At 40.1% G+C, this 18,191-nt stretch overlaps 1 protein-coding gene across 1 annotated transcript in view; it reads left to right on the top strand.

The window, feature by feature from the left end:
* Nucleotides 1-14,895, top strand: part of FBXO22 (F-box protein 22) — a 32,214-nt gene extending 17,319 nt beyond the window's left edge. The window contains exons 6-7 of the mRNA XM_049613917.1: nucleotides 9,912-10,077; nucleotides 12,648-14,895. Of these exons, the coding sequence (XP_049469874.1) occupies nucleotides 9,912-10,077; nucleotides 12,648-13,065 (584 nt within the window). The 3' untranslated portion in view covers nucleotides 13,066-14,895. The remainder of the gene's footprint in view (nucleotides 1-9,911; nucleotides 10,078-12,647) is intronic.
* Nucleotides 14,896-18,191: the final 3,296 nt, after the last annotated feature.

Genomic DNA, 18,191 nt, shown 5'->3' with positions numbered 1-18,191 from the left:
CCTCTCCCTTTTCTTTTTGAGAAGCCTGGCTAGAGGTTTATCAATTTTGTTTATTTTTTGAAAAAACCAACTCTTGGTTTCATTGATCTGCTCTACAGTTTTTTTAGATTCTATATTGTTTATTTCTGCTCTGATCTTTATTATTTCTCTTCCTCTGCTGGGCTTGGGGTGTCTTTGCTGTTCTGCTTCTGTTTCCTTTAGGTGTGCTGTTAGATTTTGTATTTGGGATTTTTCTTGTTTCTTGAGATAGGCCTGATTGCAATGTATTTTCCTCTTAGGACTGCCTTTGCTGCATCCCAAAGCATTTGGATTGTTGTATTTTCATTTTCATTTGTTTCCATATCATTTTAAATTTCTTCTCTAATTGCCTGGTTGACCCATTCATTCTTTAGTAGGGTGTTCTTTAACCTCCATGCTTTTGGAGGTTTTCCAGACTTTTTCTTGTGATTGATTTCAAGCTTCATTGCATTGTGGTCTGAAAGTATGCATGGTATGATCTCAATTCTTGTATACTTATGAAGGGCTGTTTTGTGACCCAGTATGTGATCTGTCTTGGAGAAGGTTCCATGTGCACTCGAGAAGAAAGTATACTCTGTTGCTTTGGGATGCAGAGTTCTAAATATATCAAGTCCATCTGATCCAGTGTATCATTCAGGGCCCTTGTTTCTTTATTGATCCTGTGTCTAGATGATCTATCCAGTGTTGTAAGTGGAGTATTAAAGTATTAATTTGCCCCTGCAATTACCACATTCTTATCAATAAGGTTGGTTATGTTTGTGATTAATTGTTTTATATATTTGGGGGCTCCGGTATTCAGCGCATAGACATTTATAATTGTTAGCTCTTCCTGATGGATGGACCCTGTAATTATTATATAATGCCCTTCTTCATCTCTTGTTACAGCCTTTAATTTGAAGTCTAGTTCTCTCTGATGTAAGTATGGCTACTCCAGCTTTCTTTTGACTTTGAGTAGCATGATAGATAGTTCTACATCCCCTCACTTTCAATCTGAAAGTGTCCTCAGGTCTAAAATGAGTCTCTTGTAGACAGAAAATAGATGGGTCTTGTTTTTTTATCCATTCTGATACCCTATGTCTTTTGGTTGGCGCATTTAGTCCATTTACATTCAGTGTTATTATTGAAAGATATGGGTTTAGAGTCATTGTGATGTGTGTAGGTTTCATGCTTGCAGTGATGTCTCTGGTACTTTGTCTTAGGATCTCTTGTAGGGATGGTTTAGTGGTGATGAATTCCTTTAGTTTTTGTTTGGGAATACCTTTATCTCTCCTTCTATTCTAAATGACAGACTTTCTGGGTAAAGGATTCTCGGCTGCATTTTTTTTCTGTTCATCACATTGAAGATTTCCTGCCATTCCTTTCTGGCCTGCCAAGTTTCAGTAGACAGATCCGTCACGAGTCTTATCGGTCTCCCTTTATATGTTAGAGCATGCTTATCCCTAGCTGCTTTCAGAATTCTCTCTTTATCCTTGTATTTTGCCAGTTTCACTATGACATGTTGTGTAGAAGATTGATTCAAGTTACGTCTGAAGGGAGTTCTTTGTGCCTCTTGGATTTCAATGCCTTTTTCCTTCCCCAGTTCAGGGAAGTTCTCAGCTATGATTTCTTCCAGTACACCTTCAGCACCTTTCCCTCTCTCTTCCTCCTCTGGATACCCAATTATGCATACATTATTTCGTTTAGTTATGTCACTTAGTTCTCTAAGTCTCCCATCATACTCCTGGATTTTTTTTTATCTTTTTCTCAGCTTCTTCTTTTTCCATAATTTTATCTTCTAATACACCTATTCTCTCCTCTGCCTCTTCAATTCGAGCTGTTGTCGCCTCCATTTTATTTTGCAGCTCATTTATAGCATTTTTTAGCTCCTCCTGACTGTTTCTTAGTCCCTTGATCTCTGTAGTAATAGATTCTCTGCTGTCCTCTCTACTTTTTCCAAGCCCAGCTATTAATTTTATGACTATTATTTTAAAATCATTTTCTGCTATATTGCTTATATCATTTTTGATCAGTTCGTTAGCTGTCACTACTTCCTGGAGTTTCTTTTGAGGAGAATTCCACTGTTTCATCATTTTGGATAGTCCCTGGAGTGGGAGGGAACTGCAGGGCTCTTCCTCTGTGCTGTCTGGAGTAACTTGAGTTGGTGGGCGGGGCCGCAGTCAGACCTGATGTCTGCCCTCAGCCCACCACTGGGGCCACAGTCAGACTGGTGTGTACCTTATCTTCCCCTCTCCCAAGGGCAGGACTCAGTGTAGAGTGGTGTGGTCTCTGTCTGGGCTGCTTGCACACTGCCATTCTTGTGGTACTGCTTCGATGGGATCTGGCATATTAGCTGGGGTGGATCCACAAGGTGCACAGGGGCGGGAGGGGCAGGCTCAGCTCGCTTTGCCTTCAGTTGGTCCGCTTCGGGAGGGGCCCTGCGGCACTGGGAGGGAGGCAGACCCCTCGGAGGGATGGATCCGCAGAAGCATAGTGTTGGGTGTTTAAGGGGTGCAAGCAAGTTCCATGAAGGGAACTGGTTCCCTTTGAGATTTTGGCTGGGGGATGGGTGAGGGAGACGGCGCTTCCCAGCGCCTTTGTTCCCCGCCAAGCTGAGCTCTGTCCTTCGGGGCTCAACAACTCTCCCTCCCACTCTCCGAGCAGAGCTGTTGACTTATAACATTCCAGATGTTAAGTCCCACTGGCTGTCAGAACACACTCCATCGGGCCCCTCTGCTTTTCCAAGCCAGACTTGGGGCCTCTGCCTTGCTGGGTGGTCTGGCTGCCCCTCCACCACCCCGGCTCCCTCCTGCCAGTCCATGTAGCGCACTGCCTCTCTGCCCTTCCTACCCTCTTCCGTGGGCCTCTTGTCTATGCTTGGCTCCAGAGAGTCCATTCTGCTAGTTTTCTGGTGGTTATCGGGGTAAATTAGGCAGATGGGGGTGGAATGTAAGCGATCAGCAGGACACGGTGAGCCCAGCGTCCTCCTACGCCGCCATCTTCTCCCTGTTCTCAGGTCTTGGGTATTCTTATCATCCCATTCAGAAGCATCATGCCAGAGGAAGATACCCATGTTTTGGCTGATGGTGACAATTAATGGTAACTAATACTGAGGCATTATAAACTGGGTACTGTGCTACATACTATTTCTAATCCTCACAGCAGTTTGCCAGATAGAATTTGTTACACAGTATGTTGTTGGTGAGGAGACTAAATTTGTAGTAGTAGAGCAAAGGCTCTTACACTTCGTAGTACATAAAGAGAAGACCAGAGTTATCTGTAATGTTAAAGCTACCCGAAATCAAGGATGCCAAACGTTCTCTAAGGAAAACTTCGGATTGTGCCTTTGTGTGTAGCTAAGCTAGAGAGACTTTCTCATGTTATAATGAGACTTGTTGGAAGGCTGGCAGGAGTTAATGGTGCTCAGCAAACTAGATCTCTCTTACACCAGTGGTTAGAAAATCGTGGGTCTGAAACTCAAGGAGGAGTTGAGGTCAGAGATGTTGGTTTGAGAGCCATTTGCACATAGTGTGGTAGGCTGTCTGCGATAATGTCCAGGACAGCTTAATACAGGTTTCAGAAAAGATTCAGCAACAAATTTAGTACAAGGAAGGAAGAAGAGATACAGTTTGATGCTGACAAGAGGATGACCTACTGAGTTCAGTAGGTTCATGATGTAGAAATTATATGTTAATGTCATTCAGCTTGAAAGGTCCCATTGGGTTAGAAAAATTAATTGGATGCAGATTCTGTCTCAGTGCTATTCTGGGAAAGTTGTGACAGATACGTATGTAATTATAACCCAAGTGAGAAAGTAAGGTGTGCCTCTCTATTAGAGAGATCTGGATAGATTGCTCTAAGGATTGCCAGTGGGAAGGAGAGTGAGGAGACTTCATGGGGCAAATACCATTTAAGGCTTTGAAGAATGGGAGACATATGAAAGATAAGAATGGTAACAGGATAGGCTAAATGATTAACAGAAACCTAAACACAGAGTCAGGTAATGAGAAATGTAGGGGAAATAGTAAACAGGTCATTTTCGCAAGCAAAGGTTGTGTGAAGGGGATCATAAGAACAAAGGGTGGGGCACAGTGAAGCCAGGCTAAAGAATGTAGTCAGTAAATGACAACTGTTAACCAGAAATGTTCTCCTATTAGCAAATGTGATTCTCCATAGTGGGGAGATACTGGAAACAGGGAGACTAGTTAGGATCCCCCTGCAAGAGTCTAAGCAAGAAATAATACCAGAGCATGAAGTTCAGGAAATTGAATGGAGAAAATTAGCAGATCATTAGATATGAAATGAGAAGGAAGACTTAATGACTCATTGATAACTTTGAGTTTTGTGCTTAACAGAGTGGGGTGCTGGTGCTTCAGAGAACAGAAATAGAGAACACTGGGGCAAGAGGAGCAGGATTAGGAAAAAATCCGACTCCATTAGACAGGCTCGTTTGGCCTTTAATTCAGTGCTTTTGCTGAAGGTCATATTGCCAGACCTTCTGTGTGTTACCTCTTTTTTCCGTAAGTGAGGATGGTGCCTCCTGGGCATACTCTCTCCTCTGTCCCATAGCACCTTGGGAACCATGATTGAGGTCCTGATGATAGCACTACTTAAAGCTAGAAGCCTAGTTTTGTCATATTACAAGAGAGAGCCAAAATCTTGAGCAAAATAAACCTTCCATTTTATGATAAAATAGTTTACTAGATTTGTAAGACCTTGTTTGCATTACAGCACTAAGTATAGGCCTCACAAACTGAAGGGAAAAGCAGGCCCATGTTTAGTCTGCTATGTGAGGCATTCTTTACTGGTGTCCTTTCCAGAGCCATTTGCTGTCAGCAGTTTTGACTAATTCCAAGGCATCATTTTTATCCTGTTAATGGTATTCAGGAAATTGAAGCTCTGCTTAGATTGAGATGATAATCTGTATTCATTCCATACTATTTTATGGCCACATTTCCTGTATTTTTAAATTTGGACCATTGTCTTTTATGTGCTCAAGAAGATGGAGGAATCTGAGGCAGTCCTCCTTGAGGTGGGTAGTCTATCAGACACTTGTCTCACACCTGTGATTCTCTTTCTCTTTTACAAACCCATCATTCTGACATTCTCCTGGGGCCCAGTGATTTTCTGGGTTACGGTTTTATTTGTAGACACTGATATTAGAAAAGATTTTCCACTAGTTTTTACATTTGAGGTCACAAAAGGAAGTCCTGAAGGGTCCTCCTGCATTTGCTCTTGGAAGGAGAGGAGGGGAAGTGTCAGTTCTGTAACCTACTAACACCAGTTCCTTCTGGGCAGCCACTTTGGAAGTGTGTATTTATTATTACTTATGTCTGGTCTGAGTCAAGTCCTGTAATAGTGGATACAATTTGCATATTTTCTTGTGAATTTTGAAGATGTTGAATTCTCATAGACTTTCTAGGAGCTAAACAGTACATAATGGGTTCTGGTGGGCATTTAAATAAGTGAATTTCTGTGAAAATAAGTGCCTGGCGGAAGTGCTGAGTTTGCTATTAAATTGATGATGTTATGATCTACTTTGTGGGTTGTTCAGGTCCTTTCTGCTTACCACTTTTTGGTCCATTGACTACTCCTCTTGAACTCTGCCAGCAACTGAGAGAGGTGAAAACTAAATTGTTAAGTCGGATTGCAAAAAAAAAAAAAGAGGGACTATATTTTTAAATTATCTAGAGATTTCATAGAGAATCTTGAGGGGGACACCAACAGTGATCAGGTGCAAAGCAGAGAAAGATGTTGCTAAAACCTACGTGATGGAACTTGCTCCGTTTTAGAAGTTTCACAGCCCTTGAGAAAGTTGTAAGTGACAGGAAGGTGGTGCCAGTGTTCTGTTAGGCTTTACTGCCCTTGTGGTAGACATCATTCAGCTATGGGAGCAAGAGGGGCTAGAAAACACAAACTGTTAACAGGCCGGTGGGGGCTGACTCCCAGGTCACAGTGGTGCATAATACAGCCCCAGCCTACCGTGCCTCCCACCCCCAGCCCCTGTGCCACAGGCTCCATGTCTGTGGACAGGGACAGCTTCTTACTGTATACCACCAGAGATATTTGTGGATAAGGTACATCTCAAAAGCATGACTACACAAAAGCCAGAACAACACAGGTGACCCCCCAGTCAGTTTTGAGGATAGGATACAAGGCTTCTTTTCCCCTCCCTCTAAGTTTGATGTTTACTTTAGATGCATTTAATTCAAGGGGAAATGTTGCCTTAGCTTCATCATTTCAGTATTTGGCTAAACAGATCTAACTTATGGTCGGGGCCCTCACTAAATTAGCCAGATTGTGTTTTGTTAGCTATGCTCTATTGAGCCCGTGGTGGGTACAAGGCCCCTGAATAAGTGCTGCTTTATGACATTATCTTACTATGACTGTAACTGCCCTTGAGACTTGCTCCTGTCCCAGTTTTAGAGGAAGGATCTGAACTTGGGGAAGTCTAGCCTTGCTCAGAGTTCTACATTTGTAAGTGGTTGAGCCTGAGTTCTGACCCTGGTCTGACTCCAGAACCCACATCCTTACTGGGCTGACTTCATACTTCCCTCCCCTAGTGTGAAAAAGATAGGTATCCTATCCTGGGGCCGGGGGAAGTGGTGCTAAAAAACTCAGCTTTGGTCCATGAATTGTTCATGATAGTAGCCTCATTTTACATAGACTTGTACTTTGAAGTAGGTTTCCTACATGCATTTAGATCCCATCACTTTCAAACAGATCATAAAATTTCTTGAGAATGGCTTCTCTAGAAAGAATAGAAATCTGGACATGCAGACCCAGAGCATTTCCAAGGAGTCCTGGCCTAACTTTGGAATAGTTCTTCCTATTTTGATTTTCCTGAATCTGACATGGTCTTGGTGTCTAGATTTTATCTTATTTTTTAAATTTCCTTTTAGCCTTCTAGTTTATCTTAGCTATGATAAATTTCTATTTGCCTTATTTGAAATTAATTTAAGGCAGCTTACAAAGATACAGTATCAGTGGAGGAGTTCTGAATTGAGGGACATGTAGGAAGAACACAGTGAAACCCAGGCTGAGGTTAATACACAAGATTCATATCATCAGCATTTGCTAGAGGTGGTCCACAGGTTTGGCTAAGCCAGAGCAGAAGCAGCCCACCTCTTCCCAATTTTTTGAGAACAGAGATAAATTCTTCTACTGGATTGAAGCAGTTTCTTATGTCACTCTGTGAACACCAGTGGCATCAATAAAAGCAATGGTAGAGTCCAAAGCAGTGAGGTCTGGTTACTGAGCTTTCTGCTTAATCTAATATTTAGATCTGCTAAAGAAATGAATGGCCCACATGCTCTTTTTAGGCGCTCGTTCTACTGTGACTTAGATCTCACAGCTGAATTTCAGGTAACAATGAACTGGAGATTGCATCTTTTAATAGCTGGACTGGATAATAAGTATAGTCACCTGCCCAATAAGCGGCTCACCTAGGGAAATGGCTGGTGTGCTTTCTTAAAGTTGAAAGACCTAAGATACTTGTCCTGAGTAGAGGGCCATCCTCTTTCCCCACAGAGGTGAACTGAGACAAGACCGAAGGCAGTGCCAAGATTTACTTCAGAAAGAGCTGGGTGGTCTTGTCAGGCAAGTGTACTGTAGGCATTTCAGTTTTGAGTGGCAAGGAGTTTGAGTTGTACCTTCCCTCTTCTGTTGCATATCTAAAGCTCTGGATGGTCTTTTGGTCAAATACAGACCCATCTGCTCCGTCAGACAGCCAGACTGGGCTAAGCTGGATTTGTTCTCTAAGTTGGGATAGGGGGAAGTGATTGTAGTTTCTAGGTTTGTGTGTGTGGGGTTCAGCTACAGAGCAGTATCACCAGAGGAAGATGTGGAAAGCACTGGGTATGTGTTTGTTAAGTAAGTGAGGGTGGTGCCTTTAGAATGCTCAGATGAAAATGTTTAGTAGGGAATTGTAAAAGAGGGTCTAGAGTTTAGAAAACAGTAGGGAAGTTAGAGATTTAGAAGACTTCAGGTTTCTGAAACCTAAAACTCTTGAGAGGAGATGTGGGTTTTAATCTATAGCCTGCCATGTTATTCTCCTGGGCTGGTCACTTCTCTGGGATTAGCAGTCCTTACTTGTAAAGTAAAACTAGACAGTTCATCCCACAGCCCTCTTCCAACTCTGGAAATTCATTTTAGAACACAAAAAAACATTCTCTCAAAATGTGCTGCTCTTTGTGGGAAAAAAAGACCCTTTAGTAATGGCTTAGGGTGTGTAGTATCATGAAAGTACTGGATTTATATACTAATATCCTTTTCACTCTCCAAATCAGTGATTTATTGTGGAGAGAATTAAAAGTGGACCAGAGGAAGGGTGCCTGGGTGACTCAGTTGGCTAAGCATCCGACTTTGGCTCAGGTCATGATCTCGCGGTTCATGGGTTCAAGGCCTGCATCGGGTTCTCTGCTATCAGCACAAAGGCCCCCTTCAGTTCCTGTCTCCCTTTCTCTCTGCCCCTCCCCAGCCAGCTCATGCTTTCTCTCTGTCCCAAAACTAAATAAAAACATTAAAAAAAATTTTTTTTAAATAGAAGTGGACTGATGGAAATTTCCCTGGATAAGTCAATATTTGGTGTTAGTAAATAATCATTCCCCCCACACCTGTTTCCTTAAGTGAGTCATATTTCTGATAATATCCACCTTAGGTCTGCCAAGATGGAAGTCATGTGGCTGAGTCAGTGGAAACAGGGATGAGAATGTGGGTTAGGTATTTCTTTTTTTTTTTTTTTTTTCCTGTCCTATTACCTGTTTGATAATGCCAGAAAATTTCAAATTGATAGTTTTACAGTGCCCAGAGGCTCAGGTGAAAGCCAGGGAATTTGTGGGGGAGTGCAGGAGTACAGCCTATCTCCTGTTGGGCTATACTGCCCCCTAACAGAAGCTGCTTTTTGTTCTTAGGCTGCAGAATTGAACATTTTCTTGGTTTGGAAAGAGTTTCTTATAGTTATAGCATCTTCTCTCCCACCCTCCTTTCCTGGAAAAGGTGGATAAGGCCCATATGTATTTTCATGGTGTATTGGTTTCCTGAGGCTGCTGTAACAAATTACCACAAACTTGGTGGCTCAAAGCAGCAGAAATTTATTCTGTCAGTCCCAAGAGGCTAAAAGTCTGAAGTCAAGGTGTCGAAAGGGCTCCACTCCCCTCTAAGGCTACAGGGGTTAATCTCTTCATTGTCCCTTCCACCTTCTGGTGGCCACTGCTATACCTCATGGTTATATCACACCAGTTTCTGCTTCTGTGGTCACAGCGCCTCTTCTTATGTCTGTGTCTCTTATATAGGTCTTTTAAGGACACTTACTATAGTATATAGAGCCTAACTGGATAATAAGAGATGATCTCTTCCCCATATCCTTAATTACATCTGCAAAGACCCTTTTCCTAAATGGGTTTACATTCATCAGTTCCAGAGATTTGATGTGGATACGTTTTTGGGGAGACCACCATTAAATACATGACAGGTGTTTGGTGCCTTTTCTCTCCATTTTCTCTGAATCTTTATTATTACTATTGCTAACTCTGTTCTGTGTAAACCAACATTCCCTTTCATTCTAGGTGGTGGCCTGTGTGGAGATGGCTTACACCAAGGTCCACCATGGATGCTGCTCAGTTACATAGCTGCTTCTTTATTTGTGTTGAGTGTTGATTGTATTATTTTCAAGTAGCCATTTAGTTTTTTTTTAATGGGGAAAATTACAGCAAAGATTTTAAACAGTGTTAAAGTTTGTAAAAAAAAAAAGGGGGGGGGGAACTGGACAGTTTAAACACTAAATTGCACATAACTAGAAGTGCAGGTCAGTAGCGGACACATTTCATTTTGCAAAAATGTAGAAAATAAGATAGTAATAAAGTTTCAAGTTCGTGTTTGGAGGCTATCTTTCATTGTTGCTCTTCCTTTCTCTGCAGGTCTTTTAGATAACCCTGAGCTTCGTGTGGTCCTGGTGTTTGGTTATAATTGCTGTAAGGTGGGAGCCAGTAATTATCTGCAGCGAGTAGTCAGCACTTTCAGTGATATGAATGTCATCTTGGCTGGAGGCCAGGTAGACAACCTGGCATCACTGACCTCTGACAAGTATGTCTCATGTGCTTCTGATTCCTCCCATGTATGCCCAGAAATGTCCTCAGATTTTTCTTACCCAGGTTTTTAAAACACATGTTTATAGAATTGCTAACGGTTCATTCCATTATACAATACTCTACATAATTCTTCTTACAACTGAAGAATGAAATTTATATGTTGTCTTTTAATAACTTAAATGGACTCCTACTCTTCTTAAAATTAATTTTCAGAACTGTCTACTGGTATCTCCCACAACATCTCTGTGCTCCATATAATATCAGTAATAACTTCCTCTGTAGTTCTGTTTCCTCCTCTGAAGGAAATGCATGGCGAAACAGTGAAGCTTTGTGATAACACTTCTTAGAGCCTCTGACATACTCAGTGCTATGGAAATCTTCTAGAGAGGAAATATTACTGTGACAGTTCTCAAATCCATTCTGTGGAGCATCTTGGATGCTTATTGGTATGGGCACACATTTTGGGAAATGCTATACTAGATCTTTTTGAAAGCCTTTTTCAAAAGGTGTCAAATTTGTGTTATCTTTGATTTTGTTACCAAGGCTTTTGCTTTTGAGGGTGAAATATTTGCTCAGTTATTTTGGGTGCCATTACTCCCTTTGCATTTTGAATGAGAGTATGTAGTAGTTTCTGAGTTTGAACTAATTAAGTGAACATGAATATCATCAGTTTCCAAAAGCAGGAAAATGAGAATGTGTTATCCCCTGATGCTTCCTGCAAACACTAGTATTCATTTCTCACTATATTTGTGGTTAGTATTTGGATACTAGAGTGGCGATGTATCAACAGACCGTTAGAGATCAGTATCTTTAAAAGCAAGCAATGTAAATAATCCCAGTTATAATCTCCTTTCTGAAAGGCTCCTCTAATGAGTCAAGAAGAGCAAATATAGTTGACCTTTAAGCAATGCAGGGGATGGGGGGGCGCCAACCCCTGTTGAAAATCCATGTATATAATTTGTGACTCTCCCAAAACTTAGCCTACTGTTGACTGGAAGTCTTAACTGATAACATGAACAGTCGATTAACACATGTATGTATGTATTATAATATGGAAAGCTAGAGAAAAGAAAATGTTAAGAAAGTCATAAGGAAAACAAATTTACAGTCTTGTACTTGTCAAGAAAAATCCACATATAAGATAATGTGTGTTGCTCAGGGGTCAAATGTAGCTAAGTCGAGGCACTGAATTCTAAGCAGGATGTCAAACGTTGGATTTCATGCATAAATACACCTAATTCTCAGTAATTATCTGTGATTGTTTCTCTTCTTGCCTGATTTTCTGTGTCTTTGCTTTTACCTTTAAATTGTATACAAGTAGGGCAGTGATGATTTAATACCTCATTTGCCTTTGAAATGCCAGTCTCAGTTCAGACATTTAGCATCTGAGACGCAAGTCTATTAGCATGGTTCGTTGTCATCTTCTTTTTATACCTGTTGTGGGTAATAGTCCTCAAGAACCATTAACCTTTACATGACACATTAATTGTAATGTGGTCTTCATAATGTGTCTGTGGGTAAGAGAAGCCATTGAATAAATCGAGACTCTGTTTTAATAGTGTCCAGATATACCACCTCACCAAAAAAAAGCTAGGTAAATAATTCTTTGGGGCAAGATATTGACAATACACATTGCAATTGTATGCCAAAGAGGAAATGAAATAAAGTTAAAGGAGCAGTGGAGAACTTCATAAGGTGGATTCTGCCCCTCAGTAACTGGTTTTGCTACTAAGCTAATCTTATTATCTTAGTCCTCTTAAGCTTTTTCAGTTAAGTTTCTTGTTAACCTAGTGAATCTTGCCCATTTCACCGACTCACATGTTGATAAACGTGATAGAAATATAAGGTATTTGTTTTTTCCCTGTAGGTGTTCACTATATTATGTTTTATAACTTTGACACTTTATATTTGTTTTAGTAAGGATAAAATATTACATAAAAAAGGCAAATATAAACAAAAACATGTTTTTACCTTTAGATTAAGCTGAATTGTAGGCTGAAAGTAATAAATAAGACATAGCAATGTAATTATATTTCTTTATGGACCAAACAACTTAAAGCTAAAACTTCTGGAGTTACAAGTTCTTAATAAAATTACTGTCCATGATTGAACAACTATCTAATATATCTTTTTTAGAATGGGACACCAAGGTAAGGGGGAAAAATACCAAAAATGTAAATAATACCAGAAAGCTTTATTTAATAGATATCACTGTATATATGAATAATATTTTAAGTTTCCTTTTAAGAAAGTGAGAAAGGTTAAGGATACTTGATAGCCTTCTAAAAACGCAGGATGGGTTTCAGAAATCTTGGTGGAGATGCATACTTCTTCACAGATCTGCTTCCCTGAATTAGATTCCCTGAATCTGCTTCTTTTAAATGTATTAATAGTTTCATTGTTAACCCCTATTACACTCCTCCTATCTGGGATGGTAAGCCTTAGACTAACCATAGGCTGTTAAAGGCTAGCCAGTGGATCAGGAGTTTTATTTACACTTTAAAATTTATATTCTCATTATATGTTTCATGATGTATCACCATACTTTTCTAATTGAATTTCCAGAAACCCTCTGGATATTGACGCCACTGGTGTGGTTGGACTGTCATTTAGTGGACACCGAATCCAGAGTGCCACCGTGCTTCTCAATGAGGAGGTCAATGACGAGAAGACTGCTGAGGCTGCAATGCAGCGCCTCAAAGCTGCCAGCATCCCGGAACAGAATACCATTGGCTTCATGTTTGCATGTGTTGGCAGGGGTTTTCAGTATTACAGAGCCAAGGGGAATGTTGAGGCTGATGCGTTCAGAAAGTTTTTTCCTAGTGTTCCTTTATTTGGCTTCTTTGGAAATGGAGAAATTGGATGTGATCGCATAGTCACTGGGAACTTCATATTGAAGAAATGTAATGAGGTGAAGGATGATGATCTGTTTCACAGCTATACAACAATAATGGCACTGATTCATCTTGGGTCATCTAAATAAAGCCATCTGTAAAGTGGCTTTCACAATATAAAACTTTTGGGCTCTGCCTTTCCTAGAAAATGGAAATTGGGATATGTCTATTTCAAAAAAAAAATAGTAACTTTATATGTATCAGTTTTATAGCTTTGACTATATCCGGGGTAGTTTTTAATTAGATGGACAACTTTGTACCTAACATAATGCACACAGAATTGAGAGCTTTTGCGCCAAACCGATTACGGCTATACTGTACTGGATTATGTAGCTGCTATGTAATGTGACGTAAATAGTCTTCTGCATAGGAAGATTGAAAGAGGATTCATCAATAGGATGGAGCTTTAAGACATTCCATGACTACCTCTGAACTATTAGATCTTTTAGCAAAATCATGAAGACATTTTTTTCTCCCTTAATGAAGGAGAAACATACATGAATAGCTTGAGAAATCTTTCTCTGCTTTACAGTTTCACCGATTTTTTTAGAAGCTGTAACAAAATTACTTTTTACTTATTTGACAAAAATTAAAGAACTATTTTTGTTCTAGTACCCTGAAGTTGCTTAGTCAAATAAATTGCCAAGACTAATCAGTATTTTATTACTTTATAAGGAAAACATTTTCTTTTCCCTCAATGAAGGAATTGCAAGAGAAGAATCCTTTTCACCTAATTCTATATAGAACTGGCAGACCAATTACATCACCTTATTTTGGTTTTATACCAATAAAATGTACCTTGGAAACTCATTCAGTGTTTTGTACATCACTGCTTTTGGTGAGTGAATGATGGAAGTAAGCTAATACTTTAGAAAAGAAAGCCTGGAATGGTAGTCAGCTAGTAAATCCTGCTGTATTCCCAGAATGACTTTTTTAAGTTTATATTTCTAATTATGCTAATGTCTAAATGAGATAGGTTCAGAGAACACCAGTTTTCCCCAGTGGCCTTTCTTCATATAGTGATAGAACCTTGATTTCAGCTAGGCACATGCCTGCCATAACAAAGACATTTCCCATTCTCTCTTGCCATTGACTGTTGTGGTCAGTGAAATGTGAGAAGTGACAGGGGTCATTCATTCAAAATGGTATGACAGTTTTTTGCCCTTTCTCAAGCTTGTTGCTTGGAAGTGGATCTGGTAGCGAGCTATCCTGGACTCTCCAGAAGAGGCAACACTATTGGGGAAGAGAACCACACAGAAGGATCCCGGGAATGCTATACAGTTTTGTTGAAGTGCTACCATAAGTGACCCGGATTGCCCATCTTCAGACTGTTTTACAAGATTGAAATTAACATCAATCCTGCCTCAGCCAGTGTTTTTTTTTTCCCAGGGCTTCATTACAACAGATGTTTATATTAACATTATCCCTAATATGGTATGATGTAACTAATGTAGGGCACTTTGTATTCATTAGTGGTTCTGACAGAACAGTATAAAACTTGCAAGATAAGTAAAATCAAAAATATTAACCTTCCTGCTTTTCTATTTGTAGTCACTTTTCTCACAGTCTTTATGCTAAAAGGTCTTTCTTTTGCTGTTTATATATATGATAAAAATATTTAAATGTTCATTTTATGGTTATCCCATATCTTAGTTCCTGAAGAAAATCCAAAGAAAAGTTTTCAAACTTGTAATCTGTGAATATTAATATTTAGCTTTTGTTTAGTTATTAAACTTTCCTATTATTTGACATTGGTTACCCATTATCAAATAGGCAATATTCAAAATGCACATCTTTGGATGTGCTTACATAGCACATAAGGAAAATACTTTGTAAATTTTCTTTATCCTTGATTTTAACAAGAGTTGGTTGAATAGTAGAGGAAAAAGAATTTGAAAAACTAAAAATATGAACATAATAAGCATGATGATTGAATGGATTATTTTATTTTTTCAAATTAATACTCCTACAGAATGTTTTGTTACTTTCCAAAGGAGAGTCTGCTGCAGGATCATTTCAATACGGTATGTGAGGTTACTAGGATTCCTTTGTATAGCTGAGCTTTTGGGGCTTGTTATGAATGGTAAATTCATTTGACTACAAGGTTGTAATCTTGGTGCAGAACAGAAAGGGGAGAAGTTGACCCAATAGAAATAAAAGTAGTACTGGTGAAAATAGAAGCCATATACGCTGCCTCTAGAGGCCATGATGTTCCATGGAAGGGTACAGGAATTTAAGCAAAGTTAAAATGAATTAATTACAATTTTGAAAGACCAGTGTTAAAAGCAAGCATTAAAGAGTTATTTTTTCAGCTAAAAACATACTAAATTCCTAGAAATGGCATCTTTCATATAGTCATTTCTGAAAGTGGAAAAAAAGATCACACTTGAAAAAACACATGCACACGAGAAACACAGTTACACTCTTAGTGTCTTCATACACGGAACTGCCTCCTCTCAGATGATGAGCAGACTAATAGGATGGTTTAATCAAGACATTTAAAATACTTTTTATGTTTTCAAAGCACAATTTTGCCATAATTTGCCCTGCAAAATACTGCTTCAAGGAATAGATTTTGATTATTTTTCATCCCAGTAAAACTAAACTCCTTATAAGCCATCTAAGGAAGCATAGTGGTCCAAAGAAAAGGAGGAAAGGTATTTCTTGGGATTAAGATCAAGAAACAGACATGCTGTGTAATGACATAATCTACCATGATCTATACCAATGAAGGGCATTCAGTGGGCCACTTCACTGCTTATAGTTCTCTCAACTTGGGTTATCTCTAAAACTGGGTTATTAGCAAACACAGCAATTTCTCAAACTTGTAAAAGAGGCCAGATAGCAAAAGCTTTGCCATTGATTTATACTGCAAATGTAGGTATTCTTGGGAAGGAGTTAAGATGGAGAAGTAGGTGGAAGCTAGGCTTTCTTTTTCCCTCATATATAGCTGTGAGGTCAGATCACTTGGAACACCCAGAAAATTGATCTGAAGGCTGGCAGAAGTATTTTCACAGTTGGACAGAGACTGGCAGGTGCAAGGTGCATGTAAGTGAATTGGGGGAGAGAAAAATGGTGGTGCCACAGAGGGGAGGGAGAGGCAAAAGGGAGAGAAAGGAGATGAGAGAGTGCAGCATCGGATTTGCATAAGAGAACTCTCCCAACCATGAACGGGTGTGTGAGCTAGAGTTATTGAGTGTCACAGGTTTTTTGCAAACTGTGGAGCTCAAACTGGTTTAGAAAGTATGCAACTTTCTCTGGAGGGGAGCTGTGGTGCATGCTCTCAGGGAGGCAGAAGGAGCTGGTGGATGCGTAGCGGAATGTAAGGATCTCCTTAGTTGCACAAGAGACTCTGCAGGTGTCAGCAAAACGCCTTTCATAGGGGGCAGAGGTGTGGGCTGAGGGCAGATAACCTGATTGCAGCTTTTTGCGGTGCTACATCATAGATTCCATGCATTGCACAGGTGTGGGAATTTTTCTGGGACAAAGAACAACACTGTGTCTACAGCATAGGGAGTTTCTCCTTGGAAGGAGAGGGGTGAGTCTGCATGGTGCCAGGTCCTTTAAGATTTTGAGTTTGAGTCCCAGGTGCATATCAAAGAACCACAGGAGAGCTGTGGCGCAGGATGCAACAACTGCCCTCTCTGTTATGTGAGGGTTTCCTAAACAGTGGGGGGGGTGTGAGATCCCCTGTCGAAGGACCAGAGAATGTGGTGACATTTTCGTCCTCAACACCAACCCGGTGGGATTCAAAGAGCAACACAGCGGCCCCCAGTGGAGGCAGAACCCACTTTCACCAAACCCCCTTGCCTTGTGCCTGTCAACTGCATACTTTCTAGGGCAGAATGGACTCTCAGCACAACAGGCCTCTCTTCCAGAAGACCAGCATAGGCAGTACTCTGCATGTACCAAGTGAATTGAAAATAGAGTGCTTCAAAGCATCACCTGCAGTTCTGGTGGAAATAGGGTCAGGCTTACTGTTTTGTTTCTTTTTTTTTTTCCTTTGGAATCAGACTTACAGATTTTTGTTTTTTCATTTCCTTCTCTCTCTCTCTCTCTCTCTCTCTTTTTTTTTTTTTTTTTGTTTGATTCAGTCTTCTTTTTTTCTTTTTCCTTTTTTTTCCCTTTCTTTGGAATCAGGTTTATAGTTCTTTGGCTTTTTCATTCCTTTACATTGTCTCTTTTTTGGGGATGAAGCTTTTTTTTTTTTTTTAAACCATGCTTATCTTAAATCAAAGTACACCTAGTTAAAGGTCCATACACTTCCCACTGTAAGCAAGGAGCTCTGCTGAGGACTGACAAGTGGGAAAGAGCAGCCAAAACACAACAGCAAAGTGCACACAACATACACCAGAAACCTTCCTGAAGCACCAGGCCCTGGACTGTGTATGACTCCTTTTTAATATAGCCTTACTCTCAGGTGCAGAGAGCATAACAAGCTGTCAAAACATACAAAATACAGAAACATAGCCAAAATTACAAGATGGAGGAATTATCCCCAAAAGAAAGGTAAAGAAGAAATCAGCCAGGAACTTGCTCAAAAGATTACTAGCTGGGCTTGAAAAAAGCATAGAAGACACCAGAGAAATCCTTGCTGCAGAGATCAAAGACCTAAAAACTAGGACAAAATTAAAAATGCTATAACTGAGATGCAAAACTGACCGGATGCAGTCACAACATGGATTTAAGAAGCAGATGAGAGAATAGGTGATATAGAAGAAAGACTTAGGGAACTCAAGGATTCCATAGAGTGAAATATCGGTATCTAAGGAGTCCCAGAAGAAGAGCAGGAAAAGTGGGCAGAAGGTTTATTCAAACACATTATAGCAGAGAACTTACCTAATCTGGGAAATGAAACGGGCATTTAAGTACAAGAAGCACAGAGAACTCTCCTCAAAATCAAAAACAGGTCAGCACCACAACATATCACAGTGAAACTTACCAAAAAAAAAATACAAAGAGTTCTGAAAGCTAGGGAGGTCCTTAACCTACAAGGATAGACATAAAAGGTTAGCAACAGACATGTCCACTGAACATGGCAGTCCAGAAGGGAGTGGCAGGAAATATTCAATGTGCTGAATGGGAAGAAAGTGCAGCCAAGAATTCTTTATCCAGCAAGAATAGAAGGAGAGCGAAAGAGTTTCCCAGACAAAAACTAAAGAGTTCATGACCACTAACCCAGCCCTTCAAGAAATTTTAAGGAGACTTGAGGGGG

This window comes from Panthera uncia (assembly GCF_023721935.1).
Source record: "Panthera uncia isolate 11264 chromosome B3 unlocalized genomic scaffold, Puncia_PCG_1.0 HiC_scaffold_1, whole genome shotgun sequence".
Taxonomy (NCBI): Eukaryota; Metazoa; Chordata; class Mammalia; order Carnivora; family Felidae; genus Panthera; species Panthera uncia.
This window is presented reverse-complemented; position numbering and strand designations above follow the sequence as displayed.